This window comes from Podarcis tiliguerta (assembly GCF_965153285.1).
Source record: "Podarcis tiliguerta genome assembly, chromosome: 4".
NCBI lineage: Eukaryota > Metazoa > Chordata > Lepidosauria > Squamata > Lacertidae > Podarcis > Podarcis tiliguerta.
The window spans coordinates 4,950,345-4,965,895 of NC_139537.1; the positions used below are offsets into that span (position 1 = coordinate 4,950,345).

The 15,551-nt window shown below is 51.7% G+C and overlaps 3 protein-coding genes across 3 annotated transcripts in view; 2 read left to right on the plus strand and 1 right to left on the minus strand.

The window, feature by feature from the left end:
* Nucleotides 1–15,551, plus strand: part of LOC310676834 (tigger transposable element-derived protein 1-like) — a gene marked incomplete at its 3' end in the record, with an annotated part of 1,439,559 nt that overhangs the window by 569,342 nt on the left and 854,666 nt on the right. The window lies entirely within an intron of this gene.
* RNF121 (ring finger protein 121) overlaps nt 1–15,551 on the minus strand; it is a 175,900-nt gene that overhangs the window by 36,836 nt on the left and 123,513 nt on the right. The gene's annotated exons all lie outside the window — the stretch shown is intronic.
* Nucleotides 484–13,905, plus strand: LAMTOR1 (late endosomal/lysosomal adaptor, MAPK and MTOR activator 1). The gene is made up of 5 exons (XM_083436925.1): nt 484–689; nt 7,499–7,641; nt 9,662–9,739; nt 10,598–10,724; nt 13,013–13,905. The coding sequence occupies exons 1-5, from the start codon at nt 648–650 to the stop codon at nt 13,103–13,105; spliced, it is 483 nt and encodes a 160-aa protein (XP_083293051.1). The 5' UTR covers nt 484–647; the 3' UTR covers nt 13,106–13,905.

Genomic DNA, 15,551 nt, shown 5'->3' on the forward strand with positions numbered 1-15,551 from the left:
ATTAGGGTCTTGACATTAATGTTTATTCCTATTATTATTCTTGTTATTAATTATTATTACAATTAGGGTCTTGCCATTAATGTGTATTCCTATTATTATTCTTGTTATTAATTATTATTACAATTAGGGTCTTGACATTAATGTTTATTCCTATTATTATTCTTGTTATTAATTATTATTACAATTAGGGTCTTGCTATTAATGTGTATTCCTATTATTATGCCCGCCCTCAGCGAGCATGCGCACTCGCCGCCGTACGATTTCTCCCTGGGAAACGCCTTTTCTCCGACTGCGCACGCGCGCCCCGTCCGCGCGGCTGGTTGGCGCGTCCGGAGGGGGAAAAAAAAAAAAACCGCCCCAAGCTCCTCCCCCTATTCCTCCTGTTCCGCATCACGTGAGCTCGCCTCCCTCCTCCCTCGCCCGGCCTTCGCCTGCCCCGGATGTTGTAGCCGCGCGGTCACGTGAAAAAACACTTTCCCCCCCCGGTAGAGCGAGCGTCACGTGGCCGGAAGAAGGGCAGGGAGGGGAAGAAGCACGAGAGAGCGGCAGAGACAGGCAGGCAGGGGTCGCCGAAGCCGCCGCCGCCGGAGGGCCTCGCCCGACGCCGCATGTGACCCGCCAGGCCAGGCCGCTCTCCGGACGCCGCCATGGGGTGTTGCTACAGCAGCGAGAACGAGGCCTCGGACCAGGTGAGAGGGGAGGGGAGACCTCTTCCCCGGTCCTGCCTCTCCTGGCCACGCTCCCCGCCTCTCGGCTGGGCGGGCGGGCAGGCGGTTCTGAGGCTGGGGTGGTCCCTGGGGCCGGGCGAGGGGGCTCTGAGGGTCCCCCTGACCGTTCGAGGAGGCGCTGACATACAAGCTACGGCACAAGGAGAAGCGTGACTTTAAAGATGAATGGGAAGCCTTTGAAGACGCAACAGAGCGAACTGGACTCCTTGGCTGGCTCGGAGTAAACCGCCACAAACTTTTTTGTGGATAATAATCAGCCAAATAGTTTGAGGATCTGTACAACTGCGTAACATGCAGAAAACAGCATTCTTTGAGAAATCAAAGACTGGAACTGAGGGAAGTCGGGGGTGGGTGGGTGGGGAGAAAAATGGGAGGGGGAAATAAGGATGATATGTTTCTGGATAAACAGTTTCAAAAGAAAAAGGGGAGGCGCTTCCCTCCCAGGCCTGGTGCGCGTGGAGACCCTCGGAGCCAACTCCCAGGGGCCGAGGTCCCTTTGCGCCCCCCAATTCAAGCTTTGCCCTCCTCCTGGCGACGGGCATGGCCCTTCAGATGGTGTGCATGTGACCAATTATGCGGGGTGGGGCCTAGACCTGCCCCCTCCCAATATTGTGTCTGAGTTGCCACCCCTGGGGGAGACCCCCTGTTGTGCATGCGCCTCGGGGTGGGGGGCTGGAGAGGGCGCTTGGTGGGCTCTGAGCATGTGCCCAGAAATGCATTGCTGGGGAGCAAGAAGGAAGCCGAGGAAATCGGGCTCTGCTTCCCTGTCTACACTACTGGCCAGTTGCGGCTTAAGCGATGCTGGCCTCTGTCTTTTGCACCCTGCGAGTCTTCCTCCACCTCCTTTGTCACTGTGGCTTCTCCTCCTGTTGCTCTTTCCCGCGCCCCCTTCTCTGCTTGTCATCTGTGACACTTTGTTCCTTCACATTGTCATGCCTTAGTAAAGAGGAGAGATGTGCAGCTTGCAGGCAAGGCTCTGTCTCATCTTCTTCAGTTTCCTGATCTCATATAGCACGGTCTGTGGTGCTATATGCCCCTAGTACCTGTTGCTTCAGAGTTTTAAGAAATTTATCTTTGGGGGGAAAACGCTACCGTTGTTCAGTTCTCATTGCCTTTCTTGGTTTCTGGCAAAGCCTCCAGTTGGGTCTGCTCCCACATTGCAGGTGAGGCAACCTGCAGCCCAGATGGGTGTGGCCCAAGGGAGCCTGTTTTGCTGCTTTCTAGCTTTCCACTCTGGTGTGGTGTGTTTTGGCTCCTGCAGCATGTGAAGCAACAGGGTATCTTTTTGAGCCCCAGTGTTCAGCCCTCCCCTTTGCCTAAAGCACAACTTCCCAAATTCAAGTCATATGACTTGCCTGTAATGAAATGCAAGCTCTGTTACATTCTCACTGCTCTCAAATAGGCAGGCTTGGTAAGTAAGGCAGGGAAAGGGAGCCCAGGCAGGCCTAGGAAAACACAGTGGTACCTCAGGTTACATATGCTTCAGGTTACAGACTCTGCTAACCCAGAAATAGTGCTTCAGGTCAAGAACTTTGCTTCAGGATGAGAACAGAAATTGTGCTCTGGTGGCGCAGCAGCAGCAGAAGGCCCCATTAGCTAAAGTGGTACTTCAGGTTAAGAACAGTTTCAGGTTAAGTATGGACCTCCGGAATGAATTAAGTACTTAACCTGAGGTACCACTGTATTTTGCATTCCAAGCAGCCAAGGTAGAGTTGTGAGGAGAAGCCCTGGCCATGAAGCTGCGTTGGAAATTACTCTGATGTGTTTTACCTGAATGTCAGTTCACCCTGCGCTGTGCAGCCTGAATGAAACAAAACTTCGGTTGCCTGGAGGCTCTTTGCAGATGCCCTTGTTAGTGGCTGGCATATAGCATATTGTATGTCTAGAATAATAACCATAATCAGTAAGCAGAATTACTAGTATAAAACAGCTCATGTATTGCTAGGCACCCTGGCTTGGTTTGTTTTTGAAGCACAGGAGAGAATCCTCTTTCTATTTGTAGTAGATTCTGCACAGAACTTGCTTCTCACATGACCAAGATAGAGAGGTCTCCAGAAATATCCTCTTCCCTTCAGGTCTGAGGTTGCATCTTTGTTGCTCATGCCTTGGCCAGGTTGTGTGTATTTGGGCAGTTAGGGGTGGGAAGAGTGTAGAAATGCCTTGGCCTGAACTCACAGATCTTTGTTACTTGGCAAGCCCAGACAGATCAGCTGTTCTGGGCTGTCAGCCTGCTCACTTTCTATCTCTCCTGCTGCTATTCTTGGTGGCCTCTATTGCTGTCATCTTGAAGGGCACCTGTGAAACTGTCACTGGAGCTGTCAAAGGGTGGGGGAATACTGTGTGTGTGTGAGAGAGAGAGAGATTGTGATTATCCAAGCATTTGTACTAGCCTTTCAACCAACTAGCATTGCTAGCCTCCAAACAACATTGTTTATTTTTTCGTTTAAAATACTTTTATGCTGCCTTCAAGGTTGCACCCACAGTACAACAATAGTTAGAAGTGGGATACTTCTTCTCTTTGTTTACTTTCTCTGCCGATCTTATCACAGTGAAGGGAAGAGTGGATCATGTCAGCCCTTTCCTGGAATCATTGTGTTTACCTCTGGCACACTGGCACATCAGTTTCCACTGGCCCTTACTGTTTAATGCTCTGTGTTTGTGTGTTATGGGTGGAGCATGCACAGCCTGAAAGGGAGAAGGGGCCCCTTCAGCCACCCAGGCTCGTTTCTCCTGAGGTGACTTTTTACTTTGGCCACTGGTCTGACATTAATAACAACAACAACAACAACAACAACAACAACAACAACAATAACAACAACAATAATAATAAATGTCTCAGGATAATTCACAGAATAAAATCATAATATAAAGCCACAAAATACATAATCAAAATACAAACAACAACCCATTAACCCTGCCAACCCCCAACATTTTAAAAGGGCATAGGATGCCAATCAAATCAACCAAAGGCCTGGTTAAAAAGGAATGCTTTTGCCTGGTGCTTAAAGGCACCAGGCGAACTTCCCTGGGGAGAGCATTGCACAGATGGGGAGCCACTGCAAAGAAGGCCAGATCTCTCGAGGAGGCGGCACACGAACAAGGGCCTTGATACAAGGCATCTTCCTCTGGTGAATGACAGGTGACAAAATAGCTCCTTAGATACCATTTTCAGGTGTGGGCACTAGCGTGGTTCCCTTTGGAAGGCATGAAGATTTGGGAGTCAGGGAGAACAGCAGGGAACCCTCTTGATGCTGGGAATTATGCATGTTTTTGCATTAAAATAACTGAAGTGAAAATGTATCGCTTTGTCCATCCTTCATCCCTTCTGGCAAGACAAAAAGTTATCCTGTGGTTTCACTTCTTAGCCTTGCGGCCGAGAAAGAAAGCAGAACTTCTCGAAACAGATATTCCTCATATGTTCTCCAGCCCTCTTTGGTTCAAACTCTGAAAGAAAGAACAGAAAGTTCTCTTGCGTAGATTCTGTGTAGCTTCCTTTTACTTTTGCCTTTCCAGCCTGTCTGGGGCTCGCGAGGCGCCTCTTAAATCACGAAGGAACTTGGCGCTGGGGAGGGTCCTGTTGCACTTCGAGATTTTGTTCGACTGTTGCAGGGCACTCCTGGAAGTCACACTTGGCGTGGGTCCTGCGAGGCTGCCTTGGTTTTGTTTAGGACTAGCACAGCCGTCTGCCCTGGTGGTCGCATTTTGTGGGACTCCTTTCCCACTTTGACATGGCTGAGTCCCATATAGGCTTCGTGGGCACTGGGGAGCAGTTAAGACTTTTGAGGGAGCTCTTGTCAGGCGTTGCTATGGGAACAGAGAGCCCTTTGCTTGGGAAGTGCCAGAAGGACCAGAAGCACTCAGCAGCAGCAGCAGCAGCAGCCGGGAAGGTGACTCAGAGGCTCTGGTGGAATCCCCTTCGCAGGCAGGAAGAGCATTTGCCCATTGCACAACAGGCGTGGATGTCTCTGAGGCCTGGAGTGGGAACTCTGCAAGCAGCAGCTAGAGGGGGAAAGTTGTTTTCCTTCTGTAGTCTTGCTTGGATACTATTGCATGGTTGGTGCAGCCAAGTGGGCTCTGTTGTCAGGCAAGAGGAGGCGAGAAGGGGGATCATGCCCTCAGTATTAGGTTTGTCTATCTACGTGCTCAGGCTCTGTATCCCAGATATGCACAGATCTGTCTTTCCCTCTGCTTCCTATCAAATGCAGAGATGTGACTGAGGGTTGAGCTTGTGCTGGACCACTCGGGCTCCACATGCCCATACAGTGCCCATAAGAGGTTGGGCCACGGCAGTGCTATTTTTCTAGAAAAAGAGGCACCATAACTCACCAAGGCACTGTGGTCTAAACCACAGAGCCTAGGGCTTGCCGATCAGAAGGTCGTCGGTTCGAATCCCTGCGACGGGGGGAGCTCCCATTGCTCGGTCCCTGCTTCTGCCCACCTAGCAGTTCGAAAGCACGTCAAAGTGCAAGTAGATAAATAGGTACCGCTCCGGCGGGAAGATAAACAGTGTTTCCATGCGCTGCTCTGGTTCGCCAGAAGCGGTTTAGTCCTGCTGGCCGCATGACCCGGAAGCTGTCTGCGGACAAACACCGGCTCCCTTGGCCAGTAAAGCAAGATGAGCGCCGCAACCCCAGAGTCGTCTGTGACTGGACTTAACGGTCAGGGGTCCCTTTACCTTTTAACTCCCCATGAATGCATCCCTCCTCTGCTAATGGCAGCAGCACCCACCTGAGAAGGGCCGGAACTGAGTTGTGCTGAGTTCCGTCTGAAATAAAAGCCCTGGGCCCAGGTGCCCCCAAGGAGTTTGCCCAGAGAGATGGGACTGCCTTTTCTGGGGCTGGGGACAAAGATTGGTTGCTCTTCCTCACACTGTTGCGGGTAGCAAGCCAGGCAGCTGAAGTTGGCTGCGATCAGGAGGGAACAAGGTCTTGGTCTGTTTCCAATTATGAGGACAGCAGTGGTAGTGGGAGCAACACCTTGGAGGAGTCAGGTTTCAGGAGCTGCAGGGAACTGCCTTGCCAGAGTTTGTGCTCTGAGCATTCCTGAGAGAGGCCCGGTGGGTCTGTCTGGCTGCGTGAATGAGAGGCGAGTACTTTTGCTGGAAGCCAGGCGTGGAAACCGAGTGGCCCTTTGGAGTGATTTGGGACCTGCCCAGGGGGTTGAAAGCCAAGGAGGAGGCGACACCAGGTTGGAGAAAAGGTGTCATGGCATGTCAGCCTTCTTTTCCAGAAGGATACTCAGAAATGTGGTCCCCTCTCGAAGGGTTGCTACCCAGTCAGGGCTACCCTGTGCTTGTTGGGCTACTTGTGAGCAGGAGGAACTCGTTATGCTGAGCCGATATGCTGAGCTTAGTTGATTTAATATTTGTATCCTGCTTTTCCAGCAACAGATGTCAAGCTCAAAGTGGCTCACAATGATTGCAGTGGCATTAAAAAACAACACACATTGCTGTCATTTTAATGCCAAACACAGTAGCATATAAGGCAAACAACAACAACAAATTCAAATGAAAAGAAAACGATACAATTCAGTAAAGTCATAGTATTGCCAGAATCCTTCATGATCACATGGACTCTTGCTCCAGAACAACAAAAAACAGATTAGCTGTTTGTTGTCCTACGCATTGTTTTTCAGCACTGCAATGGGTGGAAGCCGCATTTGCTGTGCATTCACTGTAGGCATTTACATGGAACTATTCCATTAAAAACTCTTTGGGGTGGGTGGGCAAGGGGTGTCCAGAGGAACACCAGCAGGGAGAAGCTCAGGAAACCGGCCGCTAGTTGCTTCTCAGCACAGAATTCTGTCGCTTTTCCAGCTGAGCCAGTGCAGGCAAGGGAGGGGATCTGCAGCCAAGGTGGATTTAAACCAGGGATTTAAATCACAATTTAAGTCAGTAAGACTTGATTTAAATCATTTTTTTTACAGACTCTTTCTTGCTGGTATAATCTTAATATTTAGAACTGGGAAGAAGGGCCTGGATCCATTGAACTCTTATTAGTTGACTGGCAAGCACTTCAAGGTCTCGCCAAGGACTTACAGATCCCAGTTACTATTTCCACCACACCCCACTTTGGATTTGCTTCCACATTCAGGTTCCTATTATGTACAGTTAAGTGTTAGTGCAGTTGTTGGAACCCAATGGGATTGGGAAGAGTTTGCCAGCCCTGAAGTGCCTTCAGCGCTTGCCTCAAGTCTGAGTTGCACAGACATGCAATTGACTTGCACAATGATTACACAAAGATCCCAAGACTTGTGGAGTACTCATTTCTCATCTGCCCACCGCCACCCCTCTTACAAGCAGCCTCTGCTCCTGGGGAAGGAGCACTGAATTCGGCGAAGGGAGAGGGGAAGACCTAGGCATGGAAGTCAGAAGCACATTCTGTGTTCAGAGGAGCTGCCGGGCTGCCTGGCTCTCTCAACTAGCAGCTCCTATAGATCAGCTGGAGGTAGGGGGACAGGGGCCTTTTGGGGGCTTTGTCAGGCAAGATGATGTGCTAGGCAGTTTGCAACGTGGTCTGGTTCCAGCAGTGGGCTCTCTGTGTGCTGAGAGGAGGGGTGCATACCCTCTTCCATTGTGCATTTGTCGTCGTCCCCCGCCTGAAATGTCTGAACCAGGGTTGAACATTGAGCCGTTCTAACTCCTGCGTGCACGCAATCTGCAGCAAGTGAACACCGGATTGGGGACCCTTCCCTTGCCCGCCAGTGACTGCTGGGTCCTCTGCAAATTCTGACCGCTGTCTTTCTTTTCCTCCTTGCTTTCCCCACCTTAGGGCGATGAGTCTAAGCCCCTGCTGCCCACTCCCTCCAGCCCACCCAAGCCCTTAAATGGAGCCGAGCACAACTGCCACAGCCTGCCTTCAGCCCGGACGGACGAGCAGGCTCTGCTGTCATCGATCCTCGCCAAGACAGCCATGTGAGTTGAGCGCGTTTTTCTTTAACGAGGAGCTGAAAAGTCAAACGGGATTCATAAAAACATAGAATTGCAGAGCTGGAAAGGACCCAAAGGGCCATTTAGGCCAACCCCCCTGCAATCCGGTAACAGAACGACTAGGACCAAAACAGGCTGTGCTGCACCAAAAGCAGCCTTCCCCATGCGGGCGACGTTTTTGACTACAGTTCCCATCAGCCCCAGGTTCCTACGTGGTGCTGGGGATGCTGGGAGTTGTAGTTCAAAACGTCTGGGCAGCTCCAGTTTTGCAAGAGCCAGTTTCGCATATCTCTGGCGGAGGAGCCTCCTGAACCACTTTTTGCAGAACTCTGAGGGTGGGAAGGACGTTGCGTGCTCAGAGGACCAAGGATTGGGAGGCAAGCAGTGGGGAACGGGCTGTGCCCCTCCTGGCCTGCCTGTGGTCTTCCAGTGGGGCACCGGCTATGCTGGTCTCACACATTCTAAGGGAAACCTCCAAGGAAGGGGGGACTCTGTGACCCCTCAGATAGTTTGGGTTAATTTCTCCTTCAGGGAGCAGGTCTTCCCAAGGCTGGGCAATTAAGATTCTGGGCCAGCGACAGCTAAAGTTTGCAACGCCCGATAAACCAGAGTAAAAAGTACAGTGCAGAAGCTGCCTATCCGTGCTTGGCATGCTGGCGGAGGGTCCATTCTCAGGTCTCCGTCGGCTGCTGAGAGGGTGGGTATGCGCAGGATATTTACTTTTATTAAATTTATATCCCACCTGTCAGGGGGCTGCCATCGGAACAGGGGAGGGAGCCAGGGGGATACAGAGCGCCTCAGGTGCTTCTGAGGAGCAGTGCCTGGGTGAGCGGTGGGGAAAGCCACGCCTCCAGTGGAGCAGAGGGGGAAGGGGTGGAGCCAAGCGAGGGGAGGGCTCAAGGATGCTACTGAGAGCCCAAGCGCCTCACCTAGCGCGGCTGGCCAACAAGTCAATGACAATAATACACCAACAGCATACAAATCAATATGGCTAACCTGATCCAAAACACCCACCCACCCCACGAAAACAAAGATCACCACAGCCAATCACAAACAAACAAGCACACCCTAGGCCAACCCCAACCTCTCTCACCACCAAGGAAACACAAATGAACAGCACAAGCAACACTGACACCAAACCCTGCATACATTAAGCAAAATAGAAACATCGCCACCCGAGCCCACCCCCACACATCTTCCCCCCCTTGTTTCCCCCCTAATGTCTCAACAAATGAACCTGATTTGTAAAAATGTTACATGGAAAAAATACAAGAGACATTACACATACTTCTGTAAATCGAGAAACTCTTTAATAATAATAAAAATAATAATAACCTAACCCGGCTGGCCAGGAGGCAGTCATGCTGTTTCCGTCACCCAGCTTACACAGAGGGGTGAAACGTAAGGGGGGGGAGGCAGAGAATTGGGGTGTCTAAGTTCATATGTTTGGGGGGGGGCCAGAGGGGCCACTCCTGGAATCTGCAAGTGACTAAGACGGAGATGAACTTTGTGGATCTGCACTGTAAATAGTTTTGCACAATAAAACCTGTAAAAGACAGGTTGGAGTCCTGACTGGTTACTCACGAGCAACCACCAACAGCATCTGACACCGCCCTTCCTCTCAAGGGTGGCAAGCACATCAACAATAAAACAAGTTAAAAAGTCTTTAAAAAACAATTCAAAGGAAAAGAGAGAGAAAAAACAATTGTGCGTGGTCAGGTATAAGATAAGGAGATTAGAGAGAGAGAGAGAGATTTATAAAAGAGGCAATACGGCAGTATTCCAAGGTCAGACGTATAAACAGCAGGCCAAAAACTTTTATAACCGAAACCAGTGTTGGATGAATTGGCGTTTGGGTGGGATTTGCCACCCATGAGACGATCGTTAAATGAGCTATTAAAAAAAACCACCAGACCAGCTGCAGAGTCCAGCACATCCACTTCCCCTCTGAGAACCTGAAGCAGGGGGGTCGGGGTCTCTGATCTCTGCCCTTGCTTTCTTGCAGCAACATCATTGACGTTTCGGCCGCAGATCAGCAAGGCATGGAGCAGCACGAGTACATGGATAGAGCCAGGCAGTACAGGTAGGTCCCCACACCCCCAGGGGAGCCCAGAGCAGCTCTGTCCTGCTTCTGTCCCGGAAATTCCTCCCCGCCCCATCTTCTCCTCACCTGCTTCTTTGTCGGGACCCTAAACTTAAGAGGTGGGCTGCTAAACACACAAATTAGGTACCAGGCAACTGAGAATTGCTCTGCTGTGGGACTCCAAACTGACCTGCGACTTAGATGCTTCACAGGCCTGGCTCTGCTTCACCTAGAAATGGAAATAATGTTCTCCCTTTCGAGCCAGGGGTGGGCAGATCAGAGTCTATGGATTTGCTTTGAGTCGCTGAACTGATCCACTCCTGGCTATCCCACCGTTTATTTGTTTGAGCCGGATAATTTAGTCGGGGGGTGGGGTGGGGTGGGGTGGCGAGGGAATAATTTTGCTGTTATTTTAGGAGCCAGAAGTGTCTGCTGGAAAACACCCAGATCCATAGCTGTCAACTTTTCCCTTTTCTTGCAAGGAATCCTATTTGGAATAAGGGAATTTCCCTTAAAAAGGGAAACGTTGACAGCGATGCCCAGATCAGTTTTAGGGCAGCAGTTCCCAAACTCCCCACCCTGGACCACTGAAAAATTCTGAGCATCTCGGTGGACCATTTAGTGATCTTTTCTTTATTTTTGCCTTTTATAACAATTGCAATACGCTGTACTAGATGCTGTAGGGCTGTATTTTTACAGACATAAAAAGACCTGAACCACAGGTGGTCCACAGACCCCGTTGTCGTCCCACACCTTACAGCAAAGCCTAGATGCCCACTTCCTTCTTTTTGCTCCCTGCTGGTTGGTCTCTCTCTCTCTCACACACACTCCCTTTTCTTCTCCTTCCTTTCCTTCCAGCACCAGGCTGGCCATGTTGAGCAGCAACCTGATGCACTGGAAGAAGCTCTCGACGCTCCCATCGCTCACCACGCAGCCCCACCAAGTGCTTGCCAGCGACCCCGTTCCCTTCGCAGACTTGCAGCAGGTGCGTACGCTCCCCCCAGGGCCACGAGGCTCTGACGCCCACTTCCGCCGTTCCCCTGAAGCACGGCTGGAGAACATCTGTGGCCCTGCAGGTGGTGGGGTTGGACCACGACTGTGTCGTCCCGAAAGAGAGCTCGCGTGGCATAGCGGGTAGAGTGTCAGGCTAGGACTTGGAAGACTGGGGTTCAAATCCCCACTCAGGCATGAAGCTCCCTCCATAGGCGACCTTTGGGGCATCAGCTGAACCTCCCTCACAGGGTTGTTGTGTGTGGGGGGGGACTCTGAATTCCAGCCCTGCTTTGGCTCTTGAAGCTGGCAGAGTGAGCTGGCCTTGTGCACCATCAATGCTCAGCTGCAGAGCTGGGGCACGCCACCCTTCAGTATCTAATTGTAATGGTTCTAGGGGTTGCTCGTGTGTAAACTGGCGCAACACCTGGGTGGGTTGCCTGAGTGAACCCTTTCTGTCTGGACAGCCACTCGCCCGTGGCTGTCTCAATCGCTGGCAGAACCCGTCAGTAGGCGTTTCTTGAACTTCTTCCAGCATAAAAGTTCTTTGACGCCTAGTCGCCGCCTACTCTCCCTGCGCGGAAGCCTTCAGCGCAGGGAGGGTGTGGGCATCGGAGGACCCGTGGTCCCCGCTGGTCCCCGGCGAGGAGTCTTGGAGCCACCTCGCCGATTCCCCCATCTGCCCCCTTCTCCACTGGTGCTACGCTGATTTCCTTCCCCAGAAGATGTGCTGCTTCTCTCCCTCCCAGGACACTCTCCGGAATCTCTCTGGAGCCCTCCCTCTCCTTCTGGCTCCGATGGCAGTTCCCTGACACTAATCAATAGATTAGATCCTCTTTTTAAAAAGGGAGCTGGCCAGAGTCACTCTGTGGTTATCAGCAGCTGCTGCCATGGTGCCTCTCAGGACTGGTTGCTGGGCAGCAGCCGTGGGAGATGCTTCTGGCTGCCTTCCCCTGCTTTTGTGGGTCGCTGGATGCGCCCAGGAAGACCACTGGGCTGGATGAATCTGCAGGTGGATCCAGGTCCACTTTCTCGCCCCGGATCTACGTGTCCTGCCCCATTATGTACGCTGCTTCAGAAAGTTTTCTGATTAAGCAGTCTCTACAGTTTTTGTGGGTTCGAATCCCCGCAACGGGGTGAGCTCCCGTTGCTCGGTCCCTGCTCCTGCCAACCTAGCAGTTCAAAAGCACATCAAAGTGCAAGTAGATAAATAGGTACTGCTCCGGCAGGAAGGTAAACGGCGTTTCTGTGCGCTGCTCTGGTTTCACCAGAAGCAGCTTAGTCATGCTGGCCACATGACCCGGAAGCTGTCTGTGGACAAATGTCGGCTCCCTTGGCTAGTAAAGCGAGATGAGCGCCGCAACCCCAGAGTCGTTCGTGACTGGACTTAACTGTCAGGGGTCCCTTTACCTTTACAGTTTTTGTATTTACTTATATTTTTACATTTGCATACCGCCCTATACCCATAGATCTCAGGGCAGATCACAATGTAAAATTACAATATAAACAGCACAAAATGTGTAAGAAAAATATGAACAAAACCAGAAAAACCTGGGCCCTACCTCCCCGTTTTACCTTTCTGCCGCTCTGCGTGTTCACAAAGCACTTTGGGTGGGTGGAATCGGCCCCATGGAAGCCGCAAGGGGTGGGGTAAATGTCACATGACCACGGTGTGATGAGACATTGTCCTCCCTAAAAAAGAGAAGGCATTGGGGGCAGGCAAGGCCGGCCCTTCCAGGAGGCAGAGGGAAGCAGCTGCCTTGGGCGGCAAATTCCGCAGGGCCAAAAACGGCCAGGAACGTGAGCTTGTGGGGTCTGCCCAGAGCTAGTCTGCTGCCACAGGGTGTGCTGGAGGACTGTTGCATCCCCAGCTCTGAAGAAAGAGTCAGGTTTTTCCCGGAATTTTTGCATTCGGGCAGCAAACAGGCTGTTCATGGCAGCAGAGGCATTGCGCCTCACCTGTGGCCTTGCGCACCAGCAATATCCAGTTCAGCCTTCGCCACGCAGGGGACCACGGGATGTTTTGGCCTCCGTGTGCTGGTTGGGGCTGATGGGTGTTCGGATTCCGAAACATCTAGAGGTCCCCATTTTGGCAAAAGCTGAATCACTGGCGCTTTTGAGTTTGCATACGGGCCTTGTCTAAAACTGAAAAAGGCTTGGTCCACCCCCAGCCCTGAGTTCAAATCTTGCCCCCTAGAATATGCTGGTTTTTGGGTGACGTGAATCTTCTCCTGGAGTGCTCTGTATACGGCTCACCCCTCCCTTCTCCCCGTCTCCCCCCAGGTCTCCCGGATAGCTGCGTACGCCTTCAGTGCTCTCTCCCAGATCCGAGTGGATGCGAAAGAAGAACTGGTTGTACAGTTTGGGATCCCCTGATGCCGATCCCGCAGACGTCTGCAACTTCTTGTTTTTTAACAACCTCCCACTTTTCCTTTCCTCTCCTTCGCCACGGTCGGCTTTTCACTGCAGTGGGACTTGTACGGATCAGCGATACACTGAACTTCCTGCCACCTGCGCCCCAGAGACAGTCGCCTCCGCCAGCTCCCCGGGGCTGGTCGGACCCACGTTTCTTCCCCCTCCCGTGTGTGTTTGTGGGGGGGGGGCATATTGGTGCCAGCCCGTACATGAATTGGTTTGAGGAGGGGGCAGGCCCTGAACACTGCATGCTAAGCCCAACTCCTAAAGAGGTGAGCACCGCACTATTGGTTATCGAGGGGACGACATCCTGAGGCCCACTGATGTGCCCGCTTTCATTATTTACTTTTTTTTTCCTAATAAGGCTCTGAAATTCTTGCCCTCCGGGGTTGGGGGGCTGAGATGTGTTGCAGCTGCTGCCTGCCCCTTCCCACTTGGGGTTCAACCTGCATTACTTTCCCGTTGCTGCCCGCAGAATGCTGGGCCTTCTTTTTAGGATTTGGCGGGGAACCAACGAAGGGTGCGTTGGGTTGTCTTCTTCTTCCTAACAGGAAGGAGGGGAGGGAAGAAGCCAAAGAGCAGCTTGCGGGGGGAGGGGTGGGGGGAGCGGGACACACCCTGCGGCTCCTCTTTTTTTGGTGTCTCACCCATCACCACCCTCTTTTTAAGTGGCTCAACTGTTGTTTCGTTTTAATTTTTTGGTTTCCTTTTTTTTTTGCTAAAGTAGATAAAATATAAGTACGTTCATCATCCACGCAAAAGGCTCCTGGTTGTTTTGTCGTGCGACTCGGTCGATCCAGGGGATGGAGCGACCCCCCCTCCCCCCCTCATGAAGAAACTTTGCAGCATCAGGGGGGCTTTTATGTTAACAGGGAAGGCGAGGAAGAGGGGACTTGATAAAAACACCTTATAAAGTGATGCACGGCAGAGAAAGGGAGGGAGGGAGGGAGGGAGGAACACCAGAATTCTCTAGCATCCGATGAAGCGGAGCCTTGGGGGATTCAGGACAGTCAAAAGAAAGGCCTTCACACAGTGCGTAGTTAAGCTACGGGGCGTCTAAAGGAGGTAATGACAGCTACAAATTTGGATGGCTTTAAAAGACTAGAGAGGGACAGGGTGGTGCTGTGTGTTAAACCACAAAGCCTAGGACTTGCCGATCAGAAGGTTGGCGGTTTGAATCCCCGCAACGGGATGAGTTCCCGTTGAAGAAGATGAAGAAGAAGAAGAAGGAGTTTCGATTTGATATCCCGCCTTTCACTACCCAAAGGAATCTCAAAGCGGCTGACAATCTCCTCTCCCTCCCCCCCCCAAACAAACACTCTGTGAGGTGAATGGGGCTGAGAGACTTCAAAGAAGTGTGACTGGCCCAAGGTCACCCAGCAGCTGCATGTGGAGGAGCGGAGACGCGAACCTGGTTCCCCAGATTACGAGACTACCGCTCTTAACCACTACACCACACTGGCTCTCGGTTCCTGCTCCTGCCAACCTAGTAGTTTGAAAGCACATCAAAGTGCAAGTAGATAAATAGGTACCACTCCGGCGGGAAGGTAAACGGCGTTTCTGTGCGCTGCTCTGGTTTGCCAGAAGCGGCTTATTCATGCTCGCCACATGACCCAGAAGCCACACGTCGGCTCCCTCGGCCAATAAAGCGAGATGAGCACCACAACCCCAGAGTCGGCCACGACTGCACCTAATGCTCAGTGTGGTGTAGTGGTTAAGAGCGGTGGACTTGTAATCTGGGGAACCGGGTTCGCATCTCTGCTCCTCCACATGCAGCTGCTGGGTGACCTTGGGCCAGTCACACTTCTCTGAAGTCTCTCAGCCCCACTCACCTCACAGAGTGTTTGTTGTGGGGGAGGAAGGGAAAGGAGAATGTTAGCCGCTTTGAGACTCCTTCAGGTAGTGATAAAGCGGGATATCAAATCCAAACTCCTCTTCTTTACCTTTACCTTAAAAGATTAGAGAAATTTATGGATGAGGAGGTGGCTATTAGCCAGGATGGCTGTGCTCTGCCTCCCCAGTTGGAACTTAGGAGGGAAGAGTTGCTCTTGTGCTCGGATCCTGCTACTGTATATCCCACTGGAGCACCTGGTTGGCCCCTTGTGAGAAGAGGATGTTGAGCTTCCAGTTTTTTCTGCCTCCCGAGATGGGAGCTCTCCGAAAAGGAGCGGTTGTTGGAGGAAGAAATTGGGGTATTGCGGCATTTTGATATTTTTAAATTCAAATTAATAAAGATTTATTGGGAAAAGGGGGGGGGTGGAGTGAAGAAGTTGGACTAGATGGGCCACCGGCCTGATCCAGCAGCCGTTTCCTATGTTAAGGGAGCGAGTGGAAACGGGGGCTGCCATGTGGGGTGGGGTTGGGGAATCTGGGCCCTCCAAGCTCAGGAATAAGGCAGGGAGGAGGT

Coding starts and splice junctions, on each gene's coding strand:
- LAMTOR1 (XM_083436925.1), top strand. CDS start 648: ATGGGGTGTTGCTACAGCAGCGAGAACGAGGCCTCGGACCAG. Junction 690..7,498: donor AGAACGAGGCCTCGGACCAG/GTGAGAGGGGAG, acceptor TCCCCACCTTAG/GGCGATGAGTCTAAGCCCCT. Junction 7,642..9,661: donor ATCCTCGCCAAGACAGCCAT/GTGAGTTGAGCG, acceptor GCTTTCTTGCAG/CAACATCATTGACGTTTCGG.